Here is a 17,538-nt window from a genome sequence, read left to right on the forward strand (position 1 = left end):
CTGTAGAAAAATTGAAAATCCTGAGGGATATTATCCTTCAGAGTTTCATCATTTCCTGCAGGATAGTTAAGAATTCCTGCAGGAATTAAATTTAACAAGGGAGAATTTAATTTCCTAGGGGAATCTACTTTACTATGGGAGAAAGACAAATCCCATAGGAGAAAAAAATATACTACAGGAGAAAAATTCTCATAAGGGAAATTTTTTTCTCCCTTAGGAAAATAATTTCCTATAGGATAAAAATTCCCTTAGAATTTGAGAATTATTCCTATAGGATTATTTTTGGACCTTGAGTAAGTCATAACACATTGATAGTTAATCGATGATCATATACTCATGTTTGAAGTTATTTCAATCAAGAGCCAAGACCTTTACCTTTGAGACATCATGTTGATTCGGTATTAATACACAACTATGTGTCATAGTCAACATCATTATTCTAAGTTTGACTTCACTTAAATCACGGATTTGAGAGTTATGACCCAAAAGCAATTTTGTGACGGACAAGCACTCAGACAGACTAATTGAAAAACCAACAACTAAGCCAAAACTAGCTATTGTCTCCCAAAGAAATAAAGAGAAATAAATTGCCCCCCCCCCTCCTTTTCAAATAAAATATTCAATCAGCATTTATTTACATATCATGCGTACACATGAAAGTATGAATCTAATGTATTGTCTTTTCCAAAATTTCATCTGCACACTTGACAAGTACAAGCATTAGGCCCTATACTCAGTTAAATTGTTCAATGTTCTCAAATTATTAGTATAATTACACACAATACAGTTCAGTATATACACTAGAACCCTCCCCCATTCTATTCACTTATTGCAAAAAAATTAATTGATCACAGGGAGAAGCGGATTCGTAAACCATACTAGAGGAAAACAAAATGTTACCAGATGTCGGATGTTTATTACATAGTATTAATAATTTCAACAAAATAATCAAGAAAACACGGATTCCCTATTCTGAAAGATACATAAAGGAAATGTCTATGAGAAGTGACATCACCCGTCCATTTGTAATAGTTATGTTTTTTCCTTAATTTTTTTCGGGGGGGGGGATCCATCTGCACCCCCATCCCCGTTCTGAAATTCCTGAATCTGTCACTAAAACGTGCAGATTGCATTCTCTGAAGATCAAAATATTAGAAGAATATACATGTAATTATGTTGATGCTGTTTAATATTGTGAAATATGTAGAATTATAATTATATGTCAAAGTGAGAAAGACAGAGAGAGAAATTCCTCCCCCTGCCCTTGACATCAAACCAAATGTTGTGTTAATTCTTTTTTCGCCGTTTTGCAAAATCAGTCACAATCATTCTTTGATAATATATAATACACATTAACTGACACTGTTAAAAAAAATGCAACTTCAACAGACGGCTTTCGACACCTCGATGGGAAATCCCCATAAAATTACATAAAAAAGTAAGCGTATACCTCCATAGTTTATACTTTATTAATTTGCGACCAGTTGTTACTCCATTCGTGTGAATTTTTATGTCCAGCTACTGATCTTTTCTTGAAATTCTCAGTGACCTGAACTTCTGTGCCATTTTTGTGATTGTAGATTATGACGTGTTTATGAAAATGAAAAAAAGTGAAGACAAACAGTGATCGATCTCAAAAAATATAGGGCATTATACACGAACCCTGGGAAATTTCAGAGGTGGGATCAGGTGCCTTGGAGGGGTAAGCATCCCCTTTTGACCAGTCACATCCGCCATCCGGCTTATGTATTGAACAGGTAGACGGAACATTCCGTTATCAAATTCAGCATAAAAATAAAGCCCTACCAATTGGCACGAAAGATGCCAGCTAAAATACGACCCAATGAACCCAACGAGGGGTTATATCCGCCAACAAGGTCACTACAATGACCACAGAATTTACGAAATGCCGACTTTAAATGACGTTGTTGATATCCCTGAAACATAAATTCACCTGTCAGCAGCCCATCCCGGTCTTAAAACCGATCGTACTCGGAGCATGCTCTTGATTATAGAAAACATCCCTCCTTATGTGCTCGGAACCTTTTATTTTTCGGTGTTCTGCAAATTATAATACCAGAGGAATTTGCAGTAGTTCTAAAGAGAGTAAAGTGCATTTCCACTGATATTAAGCAGTGGTGAAAATTGAAACGTAACATAACATTCTGTTTACCATGACTCCATGCACGTGATAGTCACTTCCTAGAGCTCTACACTTCCGTGAATAATTTACCTTATCCGTAAACTGTCTCTCCGTAGTCTTACTAAATCTTGCCAGAACTACTGCGAACTCCTCTCGTATTATAATTTGCATTCCCAATTTTACAGTGAAGATTGATTGGTACTTAGTAGCTACCAATTTTCCAAAGTCGCCAATCATCTGGTAGAAAAAATATGTAATAGCTACTACAATGACAAACCTTTGTTTACTTTATGCGAGGGGTGATCAAAAAGTTCGCAAACTATCTCTAAATTTACAAAACCACAATTAAGATCAAAATGAAATTGGACACACATATAGTCATAAACATGTTCTATAAATAGCAGATATTAAGGTATGTCACTCGTCAGCCTTTTAGAAAATTTCAGTCAGAACCTCTTACTTAAAAACTATTTATTACAATTCAATCTTTATAACATATTTAAATTAAACAATATAAAATGTTCAACATTCAATTAAAAAACTGCTCAAAAATTCACAAAGAAGCAAGATTTATAAGGGACTATTTCTTGTGGCGGAAGGATATTTAGCAGAAATTTCTGCAAATCTACACATTTATTAAATTTAATATCTTGGAACTTTAGCCTCACATACTTTTACTCAGAGAATATTTTCCGTTATGATATGCCTGGAATATTAAATATAGGTCTCAATTTATATTTTTATAACAAAATTTACACCTTCGCTCAACAAACATTGCCAAGAAATGAAGATATATTAAGGAAGTCGAGATAAAATTTACACAGTTTTTTGCCTGAAAATCGCATATTTTGACCAATATTTCAAAATTTACATCACTGACCCCAACTTTTTCTTTCATTATTTTAAACTACTCGATACTTTTGACCGATCAGCACTTAAGTCGTAAAAAGTTTGATACAAGAAAATATTCTATTGCCTATTTAAATTTTTAATACCCCAAATATGATACTTTTTTAGTGCAGAAAGGTCACACAATAATTTATGCGCATTAATTTGCATGATTTGTTCAATGATAAATATTATTCAAACTATTTTACGTAAAATAAGATTGTTTTTTGCCATGGTTACATCTTATAAAATATGATAACGGTTAAAGTGATTAACCAAAGAGTTACAATTTAAGTGCAAAAAGGTCAACTTAATTGTACCGTAGCTCAGTTAGATGCACACTGACCCCCTATTTTCTCTGCGATTTTGAGTCATACTATATGAGTACTTATCCAAAATATACTTCTCAAAAAATCCTTGATATAACAAATTTCACGAGTGACATACCTTAAGTAATGTTTTCCTCCATGTTTGTACGTCACAATGTGAAAAAGACGTCAGTATGTAGATGACTTGTGACAAAAAATGGTTGAATCAGTCATACTCTAGCAACGGACGGCTGTAAAGTTTAACGTATATCTTGGAAATTCCTTTGTAGTAGCATATATTAATTTGTACAAGGTTTATGAAGACTTACTAGAAGTTTAAACTTTTATTGGAATGATTGTCTTAGTGAAGGAATGGATATGGTTAAAAATAATGTTTGTTCTGATACCCAGTTAAAAGATGTGTCTTTAGTTGTGCAATTTTTAATGAAAAATCGTCAAGTTACAGTCAGAAGAATAGGTGAATATCTTAACAATAATATAATCATTAAATTCGTAAAATGTCGTTTACTTTAGACTTAAAACATATCAGATATGATAAAAAGAGAGTCGGGTTGTGATGGTCACCATACTCATTCTTGGGAAAGATATCCTTATCCACCCATTCTGTTGCCGAGATTTGAGCATTTGTGAGAAATGGACTATTCTTGCTATAAAAAATAACTTGCATGATAAGAAATATAAGACTTGGAAAAATCTTTTAGCTTCTTTGAACAGAACGCAAAAGAATATGTAACGTGACAGTCTGGATCACGTATTTCGCGAATGGGCAGAAAAGTGGCAGATGTGCATTAAAATAGGAGAGAGCTGCTGTAAAAAATAATAAACATTGAAACCTAATTTTATGTCTTTTATGGAAGTAATTAAATTAGTTCGCGAACTTTTTGATCACCCCTCGATGGCTATTGTTATAATTTTTATTGCGCACAGCGGATCTTACCACGAATCATTGTCCAATCTTTGAATGAATAGCAAGGTATGTTGGCCAACCACATGTTTACATTTTACTTACACGTGGTTCAGGTCAATCTATGATACCATAATAAATGAAGTTGCGAGAAAATCAATCAAAAATAATAAATTTTATTGTTTGTATTAAAAAAAATACAAAGAAAAGAAACATACAATACATATACAATACATATCTTACAACGCACCCATTTACCACTGTGGTTTGACTTGAACAGCAACCCCCCACACAGAGTTGGTTAGTTCCTCTCTCAGACGCATGCCCCAACCGATCGATTGAAAAATGCATGAAGTGTAACGATTTTTCTAGAAAGCTTGAAAATGTGCTCACACATTACAGGAATAGACTGATGATAGAGGATGCTTGAACAGTTTATAGCTGGTTGATACGTTCTTGTGACGTATTTTTTTTTTTTACTGAAGTAGCGAAGGATTGTATTTCATCTTCACTTTTTGATCTAGGGACATCAGTTGTAAGTACAAGTTGAGCGTCTTTTGCCGTGATGGTTTATAATGCTTTGTATGTAGGTATTTTTTGGTTCCACATTTACAGAACCCGTTTATCACCCCGCAGGTTTGCAGAACTAGGCACCATTATGTAGTAATATTTTAGAAGTGAACATGGTGAAAGTTATTTTTTCTGAGAGAGAGTCAAGAGGCTCGCTACAAGATTAATATGTGTACTTTGTGTACTACAGTGAAGCTGCCAATTACGGGTCACGTCAGACTGTTTCGTTGATATTTTCCAAAGAGGTTCGGTTTATATTTAATGCAATATATGTATTGAAAGTACAAATAGTGAGTCGTCCAAGAGTCTTTTTGTATTCAAAATAGAGAAACGGGAACAATATATATTTCATCAAAGCTTAGTTCCCCCACTTATGAATCTTTTTCATTTCCTTTTCTGGGCCATTTGACGTCATGGTCTTGAAATATTAAGGGATCGTTTCGGAACACGATTATATGATGTTGAAAAAACATAAATAACACAGAAATAACAGTTTTGATTATTTAACAACAACACAAACGAATTGCAAATATGCAGTCAAAAAATCAACAGTAATGAAAATATGACTATATCATATCTGTTAGATTTTTTGTTTGTTTATAGTTTAACGTCCCTCTCGAGAATTTTTCACTCATATGGAGACGCCACCACTTGCCGGTGGAGAGCTGCAAATTTTGACCTATACTCGGTACTTAGAGCCATCGAGCAGTGAGGGATCTTTTTCGTGCCAGCACCTACTGCGACACGGGACCTCGGTTTATATGGTCTCCACGTCCCACAATTAACTCCTTCATATCTGTTAGAATTGATATGAAAAAAAAATACCGAATATATGATTTAATCTCTGTGTCCTCTGGAATGTTCAATATTTTTTTTTTATTTCAGAGAGTTAAGAATTAAAAATCTTTTATTTTGTAAAATGTGTAATTAACAAGGATTGACTATCCCATCCACCAACTCTTCATTTTGTGAAGGCGTGGTGGAGGGTGTGTATGGGTGGGACTTGGAACTGGTTGTCCAATGGGATCAGCTGTAATCTCTCACATTCCATCTAACATATAACAGAAAATTGATTTTTCTACACCTTAAATACAGATACATGTAAAAATGAGGATTTAGAATGAAAAATAATTATATTAGGATTAAAACAGCACAATTAAAGTTTTAAAAAAATGTATTTTGAAGGTACATGTAAACTCCATTTTATTTTTTTTTTTAAATATTTTCCAGGTAGAATACTTTTAAAACTCTAGGTAAATACACGGTCGCCACTAGGTTTTGTACATGTACATTGAGTTTTGACAGGATTACATGAACCGCAATTGGAGAAACTACAACAATTTGATTTATTAATCAGTGTGATTTTATTTGAGCAGTGATCATTATGATTGATTTCTGAGTTAAAACTGAATGCATGTGCCTTGTTTATGCTAGTAATTACGTAACCGATAATTTGGGATTTGGATACAGAGTTTACAAAGCATAGATTATGAAAAATATTTAAATAGCATTTTTATGACTCCTGTTTTAGATGGTGGATCCGCAAGGGGGTGGGAGTGGGGCAAAGTTTAGTTATTAATTTTTTTTTAATAATATTTCCATTAATTATGAAAATCTTTGAAGATAACAAAATGCTGATGTAATATGAATATCCAAAAGTGGACTTGATCTAGACAATTTTCAAATTGTCTTACCTAAGTTTTAATATTTTTGAGATTAATTTTTGCGATGTTGAACAACATTTAAAAAATCATATTCTCTAAAATGTAATTAAATGTATAAATATACAGTATATCAGATTTACATTTGTATGTTTTCATTGTATCGAAGCTGGTAAAAAATCAATCTGATTAAATTCAGATCTTTGTTACGCTCCGATATTTTGATGATCGCTGTACAAAGTGCAGCGACCATCAAAATATCGGAGCGTTACAAAGATCTGATTTTAATCAGATTGGTATAGAATGAAAAAATCATGCATAACTAAATGGACCTGTTTCAGACAATGCTACAGACAGTGTTGTCTGTACACATTAAGACCACGGAAGATTATAAACATGCAGTTTACGTCATTTCCATCTGTTACAGTCAAAACATTCAATAATGATAGACGTTAAACAGACGTCTGAAAAAATTCTGGATTGAAATTCCAGTTTGAAATTCAAGCCACCCACAGAGTCTCTACTGTTTGATCCAAACGACAAAAAATTTCAATTCTGAATACATGAAGTTTGAAATTAATGTAGAAATAAGAATTTTCTATCCAATATTTTTAAGGACACACAAAAGAGATATATATAGAAGATATAGTCTAAGATACTTTCTTTCAGGGGACGGTCATTTGATTCTAAAGACAGAGATGGGGGCTGGCAAATTTTGTGGAGTCAGATTGTTTGTGTTCATGCCTTCACATATATAGCAGAATATATTTATTTCAAGGATGATAAAAGGAATCTTCACGGAAAAAAATTTAACAGCCCGAACGGGGAGGGAGGGGGTGTCCAAACTCAAAAATTCTCTTATTTATTACCAAGATCTTTCAGTTTCCTCCCCCAAAAAGGAATAAAATGGTCGTAACCTTTTTTTTTATTTCTTTTAAAGTACTGGACAGAAAATTCTGAACTATGTAAATTTCAAACTTTTCCGAAATTGAATTTTTTTGTCTTTGGATGTTTTGACTGTAACAGATGGAAAAGATGTAGGCTGCATATTTCCAATCTTGCCAGTTAATGTTCCGCCGTCTTATTTTACTTTGAAAAATGCCATTCCTCCCTCTGAGTGACATTTATTTATTCTTTAAAATTCCTGAGGAAATAGATGTATTGTTAAGTTTTACTTTCAAAATAGCTGGCCACTAAGAAATTTGAATTAATTTAGACTAACCAGCAATACTTTATATTTTCCTTCTTCAATAACATGAATAATGTAAAAATTTCACTGTTCATACAAACTCAAGGTGAATTGATACAGTGATTGGCATCAGCAGAGATTGAATTTCACTTTGCACAACTTTCATTAATGGGGCTCATTTTTAGTATGAGTCATGACAATTTTATTAAATAGCCCAGGGGGGTTGGGGTTGGGGGTCATCTCTGATACTTTTAACCTGTACAAAAAAAATCAAATCAGTCCCTTTTTCTGTCAACACTAATTAATAATTTGTATAATTAACAAACTGAATGAAATTATACATTCAGTGTAGGTAGAAATATTTTTTAAAAGGAAGACTTTATTAAATTCTAATAATCTCAATAAAGGTCAAGGTCAGAGGACAGGTCTAATGATGTGTATCTACACTTACATGTGTCTTGACAAACAACATTTATTGTTTTAAATTTTGTTAGCATTTTAAAGTAACATATGCCTCAAGAGAAAGTATTTTTATAAAGTAAATCAACCTATTAATCAATTCATCCAAAATAAGGAATCAAGGATGCAAACTTTGACAGATATTTGTATTCACTGGGAGCAAATTGGTCAACCGTGTCTAATATATGTGATATTGTTTTGTAATAGATCTTGTACTCAATACGTAATTTACCATTTTATCTTGGCCATTACATTTCATGCATTAAATCAATAACATGCCAAAAAAAAGTACGCATTCTAGTTTTAGAGCGAACTCAATAAAAGCGGAATTAGCGTCTGTGATTTTTACCCCAGGGAGATGTGCGCGAGGCAATCAATGTCAGCAGTTTTGAGGGAAGGATCTTAAGTTTTACTGGTTTTAAATTAAAGCTAGAATACATGTACTTATTATTCAGAAGCCTTTGCACCTTTTTTCCGTTTTTTTTTTTTTTTTTTTTTTTGTTTTGTTTTGTTTTGTTTTTTTGAAGGGGGGGGGGGGATTTTCCATGCAAATCATATGCGGTTAAAAAAGTAAAATAGAATAAAAAGAAAGTGAAATAGATTATAGTAAACTTATTAATTGTTCATTAAAAATTAGACGCCTTTCAAGTTTTTCAGTGTTTCCATATCAAACTATTTTTTTCCTAGTATAAATTAACATCGGGCACGATGAACTTGGTTGTTGTGGAAGTCTCTCGCCTTATTAAGGTATCATACCGGTAATTGACCAATGAAAATGAACTAAGTCAATTGTAGTTCCATACATATCAAATTATTATTTTTTCCTTTTGATTTTTTTTTTATTTCCTTCCAGTCTATTTTTACAATTTTGGTACCTGTGTCTAGTGCATTTTACATAATTATTTTGTAAACAAATTAAGGTTTTTGACAGGAACAATTTTTTCAGGGCATAGGAGGCTACTTCCTGGGGTAGAAGTTTATTTTAATTTCTTTTACTAAGAAAACGGAAAACTTAGTATCCACCCCCTCAAATCTGCTGCCGTTAATTGTCTCGCCAGCGTTAGGGGAATATGGGTGATTTGCATCAATTACACTTTTATTGACTCCATCGCTGAGGAAAAATAGACGGGATTTCTTGGCATGTTCTCAGTTTTATCATGCTTCTGTTTATTGGCGGTTCAAGCAAATTCTCTACGAGTTTGGCAGGCGCCAATTTGCCTCTTTGGAAGTTACAGATTTATCCGGCACAGTGATATACTGGATAGTTGAATTTCTTGCTGCTTTATATTGTTATATCTTTAGCCTCATATCTTTAGCCTCATTGTGATGTCACTTTAGCGTGAGTTCCTCCGTGTACATGTACATTTCTACGCGTGAGTTAGTCCTAAAAATCTTACGTTTTCCAGGCTTTTCTCACGATTTTGATGCTTGACATGCCAGGAAAACGTCAGAACTGGTACAATTATGAAAAGTAGAAATTTTTCCGTCTCCAACTGAAATCGATTTGCAAATCGAATTAAATGTCAAACTCACAACTTATCGATAGCACAATGTCTCTACTTATCACCAATATCGCTTAAAAAATATATATTATTCCACATTTCGATACAGATCTCTGAGATTTTAAGATGCACAAAATCAAAACGCACCTCGACAGTTTGATAAAATGTTTTCATCAGACACGTTATATTACAAAAGAACAATAAAAGCGATATTGGTAAGTACTAGAGGCATTGTACTGTTAATAAGATGTGAGTTAAACATTTAACTCGGTTCGCATGCATCATAAATCGACCTGAGAATGCCGGGTGGATGCGGCGAATTTCCACTTTTCTGATGTTTTCCTGGCACGTCAAATATCAAAATTGTGAAAAACGCCTGGAAAACGTCAGATATTTCGGATTATGCGTGAGTTTATACGAAAATGGCATTCAAATCAATTTCATTGTTGGTAAAGTAGAAAAACAGCAAAACACAAAAATGGCATTCAAATCAATTTCATTGTTGGTTAAGTAGAAAAACAGCAAATGTAAATATTTTCTTACACATGCAGCAAATTGATAATCAAAATAATAATTCGATTAAGTAAATATACAAGTATGCTAAGATGCGATTTAAAAAATCATTCAAAATCTTCAGAAAATGGCTGTTGCTAATATGATTCTTTACGCTTTCTTGGGTGGAACATACAAACAAATATTTAACATGAAATTTTTAAGTATGAAAATAAATTCACCCTTACAAGTTTATGGGTTTGTAAGAAGCAGTTGCTTTGCACTAGGGGAGTATGATTTATCTTTGCGGAATAAATCTTCAAATTTCCTTCACCATAATGCAAGAAATGAAAATAATTTCTAAAAATATTCGATTCTGAGTAACATACAAGAGTAGGAATGTAGGATGTGTAGTGAACAACCATGTCCATTTTGATCTGATGATCCGCACCCATAAACTCATCGGATCAAGTTGTTGTAGTGTTTATACATCACACATGAATCCTTTGTAACATACACTTAAATTTGCGCATGTATATTAAGAAATTTAAGTTTATAGTGAAATAGTAATTTCTCTTTTTTTTTTGTAAGGTTGAAAAGATGCCCCCAAAGGTGAAATATAAGCCTTTCAAAAGGAACACACTTCTTGAGGAACTCCAAAGTATTCTTCATGAATATCCAGATAATGAACAAATTATCAAGGTAATATTTTTTTTTAAAAAAATGTGAGACCTTCTCAATTACATGTAGTTCTTTGTTAACTCTGGTCTACTACTTGAATGGGAACTGTGCAAAATATAGTATTTCTATTTCTATCATGTTGTAATTTTTGAATTTACTAAGGACCGGAGGTAAATGCAAAATTTACAACATGATAATCAGTTATCATGTTGTAAATTTTGCACTTATACCTTCCCCCTAGTAATTCAAAATTTACAATATGATATTTCTACTGTACTTGCAATTTGATGAATTGATACTTTTACGTGATACGTGTACACCATATTTATTTTCCATAACTTGAGATTGATATTAAAGGTACAAATATGCCTTATTATGGGCTGAATATACATTGTATTGCATTTAAATTCAAATTTAATTTAAAAAATGACGTAATTTGAAAATTAATAATTTTAGGAATTGCTACAAAATGCCGAAGATTCAGGAGCGTCTGTGGTTAAAATGGGATTTTGTCCTTCATCGAATGCAGATTATCTACCTGATCCCTACAGAAAATACCTATCGGTAGGATGTTGTATTACATGTATTAATCTTTTAGAAGGAGAAGCTCCAAGAAGATTTCTGATTGCAAGAACCAAAATATAAACGCGCAGATTCTGTCATCCTTTATTGGTCTGATGTATGTCTTCATCTGTCTGTGGTACATGTACATGTATGTTATTAGCACGCTTAGGCCAATGACGCTGGTATGCTTTTCTTATCGAAGTTTGTCCATCGTCGGTCTGTCTGTCGGTCTGATAACTTTTTGAACATTTTGACTTCTCCTAAACCAATTTACCAAGTGCATCAAATTGGCATAGAGTATTCTTGGGTGACGAGATTAAAGTCTGTTTAACCCTTTTCAAAAGAGATACCTTATCAAGAGTCAAAAAGGTTCATGTCATTTAAAAATCATTTTCCCAAGAGGCACAGGGCCAGAAGATATGAAGCATATCCTTTCGTTGGCAAAAGATTTTAAAGAATGCTCATCAAAAGGGGGGTAATAAAAAAGGTCATAAATAAAATATGAACAACAATCTTCTTTACTCCTGGAAATCGAGTAATTAAATTGTTAGCATGATTGTAATAATCATTGAGTCCACTACCAAAATTTTGAAATTCATGGCCCCAGGGTCAGGGGTTTTGGTGCTAGGGCGGAGCTATATAAATCATACAGTGAAAGTGCATTATTTCTTTTGAAAATCTTTTCTGCTCCTGTATTAAGCAAACTAACTAAGTACATAGTTATGATGAGCAAGGGTGCTTAGTTCAAAACTGTGAATTTCAAAGCCCCTGGTTCAGGGTTTCCGATGTTAGGGCGCGGCTGTATTGATTATATAGTGAAAATGCATTAATTCTTCGGAAAATTTTCTTCTCTGCTCCTGGGTATTAAACCGATTAAATACATATAAGTACATAGTTATTATGATCAAGGGTGCCTCTTAAAATATTATGAAATTCATGGCCCCTGGGCCAGTGGTTCTGGTGTGTGTGTGTGGAGGGGGGGGGGTGTTATTGATTATATAGTGAAAACGCATTATTTCTTTGAATTTTTTTTCTTCTCTGCTCCTGGGTATTATTTAAACAAACTAAGTGTATGGTTATGATAAGAAAGAATGCCCCTTCCAAAAATATTGAAATAATGGCCCAAATGTCGGGGCGTCTAGAGAAAGAGGAGGCTATATTGATTAATTAGGTAGTGAAAAAACGTAATTTCTTTGAAAATATTTTTTTCCAGTCCTGGTAAGAAAGCAAAGAAATTAAGTGTAAAGTCATGATGATCAAGAGTGCTTCTTCCAGAATTGTGGGTTTCATGGCCACTGGGTCATATGTTCTGGTGTCCTATTGATAATATAGTGAAAATGCATTTATTCCTTTAAATGACCCTGTCTGCTCCTTAGTATTGAGAAGATAAACAAAGTGCATAGTTACGATGAGCAAGGGTATTTCTTACAACTTTTTTTAAAACTTGTGATCCCAGGGTCGGGGGTTCTGGCGTTTTTCGGTTGAGGTTAGGGAGCTATATTGATAATATAGTGAAAATGTGTTGTTGTTGTTTTTTTTTTTTTTAAATATTTAAGTAAGTGCATAGTTATAAGTTCGAGGGTACCTCTTCCAAATTTGTGGTTTTCATTACCCTGGGTCATGGCATCTGGTGTAAGGGTAGGGATGTGTTGAATCTGTAGTTAAAATGCATTATTTCTTTGAAAATCTACTTTGCTCCATATCGGAGACACGCAGTGTTAAAATTTGAATAAGCAAGGGTGTTTTTATCAGATTTTTGAGCATCTGGACCATTTGATCAAGTGTTCTGGCCCCGGCCAGGGCTCTATTGATTTGTATTCTACTGAGATATTCCCCTTAGCCATTCACTGTAAATAATATATTTGAAAGGTTACATGAAATAGAAAAAGCGAATTATGCAAGAATTTTTATTGTGTAATACAAAAAGTACTTTTATAGTTTAAATAATCAGGTAGACATGTAAATAATAGATTAATAAAAATGAGACGAAATCACTTATCTCTTTAATTGTTCTTCAAAGACAAAAAGAAGCCAATGCGAGAGGTTATGATATGGGATTAAAATAGTACAGTAGCACTCTTTGTTAAGAGTCTGCATAGTGTTAATAATAAATGGGGGACGGATTAGAACATAATTTTTGTGTTGTTAATGAATACTAGACTAACTATATCATTGATCCTGATCACCCTATTTCTCTTGCTTTTAAGCAATAAAGCTTCATCTATCTTTTTTTTAATTTTTTTTAATCTATGGATCCTCTGAATTGTTGTATAATATTCAGGTGAGCGTTAAGGCCCTTAAGCCTCTTGTTTTAAGTGTGCTTTTCTTTTTTGAATTAATTTTTGCACTTATTATGCTTTTTTGAGATTAATGTTCCTAAAAAAAAACTCAGAATATTACTGAAAGATTTGTTAAGGGCGGATTAATTGGTGTATTTTGTTCTTGTGGAGTAATCCTTTTTATAATGCAAGCATTAATATTTAGTGTAGATTCAAAGTTTGTCCCCCACGGGCCAGAGTGAAACTTCAATAGGGGCAAGTTTTATTACATGTATATGGGAATTTAAAGAAAAAAATCTTAAAATCTTCTTAAGAATAGCAAGAGTGAGTCAAATGAACATTGTGGCCTTAGGACCTCTTGTACGGACGTGTCTGTATGTCTTTCGATTTGTCATTTAGATTTATTGATCATACATTTAAAATCTCTCACAATTAAGCATAATGATTTTTTTTTAAATGTATACATGATAGATTTTTTTATGTACTGAAAAGATCTGACTGAAAATGGAAACCATTTGGATAAATAATATAAACTTATAAGCCTAGATTTTTATATCTTGCTTGTATGCATATTCAGCATCACGTTTCAGGGCCCCGCTCTTTGCTTTTACAATGACGCAATCTTTGAAGAGGAGGACTGGGATGGAATCACAATGGTCAGAAAGAGCAATAAACAAGATGATCCACTTAAAGTTGGGAAATTTGGGATTGGATTTAAATCCGTGTTTCACATAACAGGTAATATAATTGTTAAATTTATAAAATATTTCAAACAAATTGTAGACTTCTATTTATACACATAATGTTTAAAAATATTGAATTCAGGTTAACGACGAATAGTGACCCCCATCGAAAGATGACCCCTGCATAACATCTCTTTATTCCCGTACTCTTTGTCATTTACTCATTTGGTTCATTGATGGATTTTTTTGTCGTTTTCTACAACCAATTTGCAGGGGGATGAGGCAATTGATCCTTAAAGTACTGTGGGCACTGTACTAGTATATGCAGTACTGTTTCAACCAGTCTCAGACTTGATACAAATGTGGTAGCTGACCATGTGTATAGGAAATGTCTCACTCATTTTAGTTCACAGCCTATGGTCAGAGTTAGGGTACGGTCTTACCAGTGTTGTAGACATGAATTGTACAGTATCATTTAATTATTGAATCCAAACCCTGCTTCAGAGATGGAATGCTTTTTAATTAATTGAGGCCAGGATTTCAAAAGTCAGTGAAAGTTATCCTGATTCCTTGACAGCGTTGTGGATGCGTTACCTAGAGTACAGGTTGACCTTTTCTTCTCAAACTTCTTAAAGAGATGATATGTAAGAAGATAATATGCTGATTCATTTGGGGTTTTTTACATTGTTTTGGACTCGATATGTTGAGTACAAAATACCTTGCAGTCTCAAATTTGATACAGATGTGGTAGAAAGCAGGAAAACAGACCTACACATTTTAGCTAAAATCAAGTTCAGAGAGTGCAAAAGGTGTAAACTGTGTTGTAAACGAACTGAATGGTCTCATGTTCTATAGAGATACATGGTGTTAAGGGGAGAAAACTCATTGAATAAAAGACGACTAAAAGATCAAAGGCTAAGAACAATTGATATTCATAAATTCGGAACACCATATCAAAATAATAGAATGAGTACAATTTAGAATATATATAATAATGTTAATTACTTTATTGTATAAATCTTTTCAATTTAAATTTGTTTTTGCAAATACTGAAAATTGTTTAAATATTTATGATTGCGAGACATGATTACATTTTATCATTGAATCGTCAATTTTGTTGTGCACTTTTTCAAAAATGACACAATGTTGACAAAAAACCCAGAAAAATTGGCATAAACGTTTTTGCAATAACCTTCTATTTAAAAAAAACACACACAAATGATTGATAATCATATGATCGATCATTTGTGTGTGTGTGTGTGTGTGTTTGTTTTTACCACTTTACATCTCAAATATAGGTATATTTATCACTTGACATTTGAGGTAAAGGTATTTAAATTTATTTTATAAACACTTTACCATTGTGATTCTGTATTATATCATTGAGACTTCATATTTTGAATGAGTTAAAAATTAGACTAATTAAAAAATGAAAACAAACATCGAATTTAGATCTAAATCATGCCATGATTATTTGCAACTTTTTCAGATTTCGTGTGTGTCATAAGTGGTGAAAATATCCTTTTTATTGACCCATTGCGTGAACAGATAGACCCCAATACCATGTGTCCCTTCAATACAATAGAAGAATTTACAGACCAGGAAATATGTGGTAAAAGAGGGCTAGAGCCACTTTATGGCTTGTTTGAAATTAATGAAAAAATAGTGGAAAAAGGACTTTATGATGGTACTTTTTTCTGGTTTCCTCTTCGCAAGTCTGCTTCAGAATTGTCCGAAAATATATACACACAGGAAAAAGTAGAAGACCTCTTCAACTCTCTCAAAGAAGAAATTGGAATTGAACTTTTATTTTTAACATCTGTTGAAGAGTTACATGTATGCAACATGTCAGGTAGCACTCTTGACACAGAAAGCTCTATTTCAGTAGATAGAAGTACAAGTTGGCTGGATAAAATGCCGGCAGAAAGATCTCAATACAAAGAAAAAATAAGGGAAATAGAAAGAGAACTCTCTAATGATGACTCAGCATTTTTCCACAACGATCCTATTCTGTTGAAAACAATTGTACAATACAAAATTCATCTGGATTCACAAGATTTTTTCCAGAAATGGCTGGTTGTTCAGTATTTTCACACTGGAAGTGTTTGCAGGGATGAGATAAATGAAAAATTGTCACAACTTGTAAAAACTCGGCACTGTAAATATAGACCCTATTTAGGTATTGCAGCCAGACTTGATTCACCCACTTCATCAGGGCGTGTATTTTGCTTTCTTCCATTGCCTTCTACCAATGAAAGTCCCACTGGTTTACCTGTGCATGTCAATGGATATTTTGCCCTAGACAGTAATAGACAACATTTAAAGTGGCCATCGCTTGATCAAACTGCTAGCAATTCACACTTGGAAAAGGATATGGATTGGAATGTATTGTTGGTACACAATATTTTACCAATTGTATACAGAGAGTTCTTGAATTCATGGAGCAATGACCTTAAAACTGAAATGGAAACTCATTTGGGAATGTTTTATCAGTATATACCAAGGGTATCAAAAGTTGATTCCCAATGGAGGCATGTTTGTAAAGGAGTTGAAGATCATCTTATTCACTCGGAAATACCCTGTCTAGAGAAAAAGCATTGGATAAAATTTCAAGATGCCTTTCTTGCAGTATTCCAAGAGGATGTATCTAGAAATGTACAATCAACAGTAAAAAGGTTGTTTGACAAATGCACAAAGAAAACAGTTATAATTGAAAATTATTCGGATCTGTACAATGAATGGGAAAAAATGTCATTTGTTCCGAAATGTACAAATCCAAAAGAAACGCTGAACATTCTTAAAATATGGAAGAACTATGAGCAGATGTCATCAAAAGAAAAGGAAGATCTGTTGATTTACTGCTGTAGTGATAGGCACTATGGACTTTCAAATTTGGATGGAATAAAACTAGTTCCAGTAGCCAATGGTGATTTTAAAATATTTTCAAGTGATAAAGCAATCAAAGAAGAAAGAATTTATCTTTGTGAGGAAAATGAACTTGAAATATTGATCGGCATGGAAGGATATCTTGTGAAAAATTCCAATACAGAACTTGGGAATGTTTTGAAATCTTTAGCAGCATCAGGTAAGAATAATTAAACATTAATATATTGTGACATACTTTTTTAAATAGAATATATTCATTTATAATCAATAGTTTACAATGTTTTACTTTGAGGCTTGTGTTGAATTTA

At 33.1% G+C, this 17,538-nt stretch overlaps 1 protein-coding gene across 1 annotated transcript in view; it reads left to right on the forward strand.

The window, feature by feature from the left end:
* LOC133191906 (sacsin-like) overlaps positions 1-17,538 on the forward strand; it is a 78,482-nt gene that overhangs the window by 7,337 nt on the left and 53,607 nt on the right. Inside the window, exons 2-5 of the mRNA XM_061327656.1 lie at positions 10,729-10,839; positions 11,275-11,382; positions 14,252-14,399; positions 15,834-17,429. Coding sequence (XP_061183640.1) covers positions 10,738-10,839; positions 11,275-11,382; positions 14,252-14,399; positions 15,834-17,429 — 1,954 coding nt within the window. The 5' untranslated portion in view covers positions 10,729-10,737. The remainder of the gene's footprint in view (positions 1-10,728; positions 10,840-11,274; positions 11,383-14,251; positions 14,400-15,833; positions 17,430-17,538) is intronic.

Source organism: Saccostrea echinata, unplaced genomic scaffold, assembly GCF_033153115.1.
Source record: "Saccostrea echinata isolate AGI-Se365-2 ecotype Australia unplaced genomic scaffold, CSIRO_AGI_Sech_v1 ptg000025l, whole genome shotgun sequence".
Classification (NCBI taxonomy): Eukaryota; Metazoa; Mollusca; class Bivalvia; order Ostreida; family Ostreidae; genus Saccostrea; species Saccostrea echinata.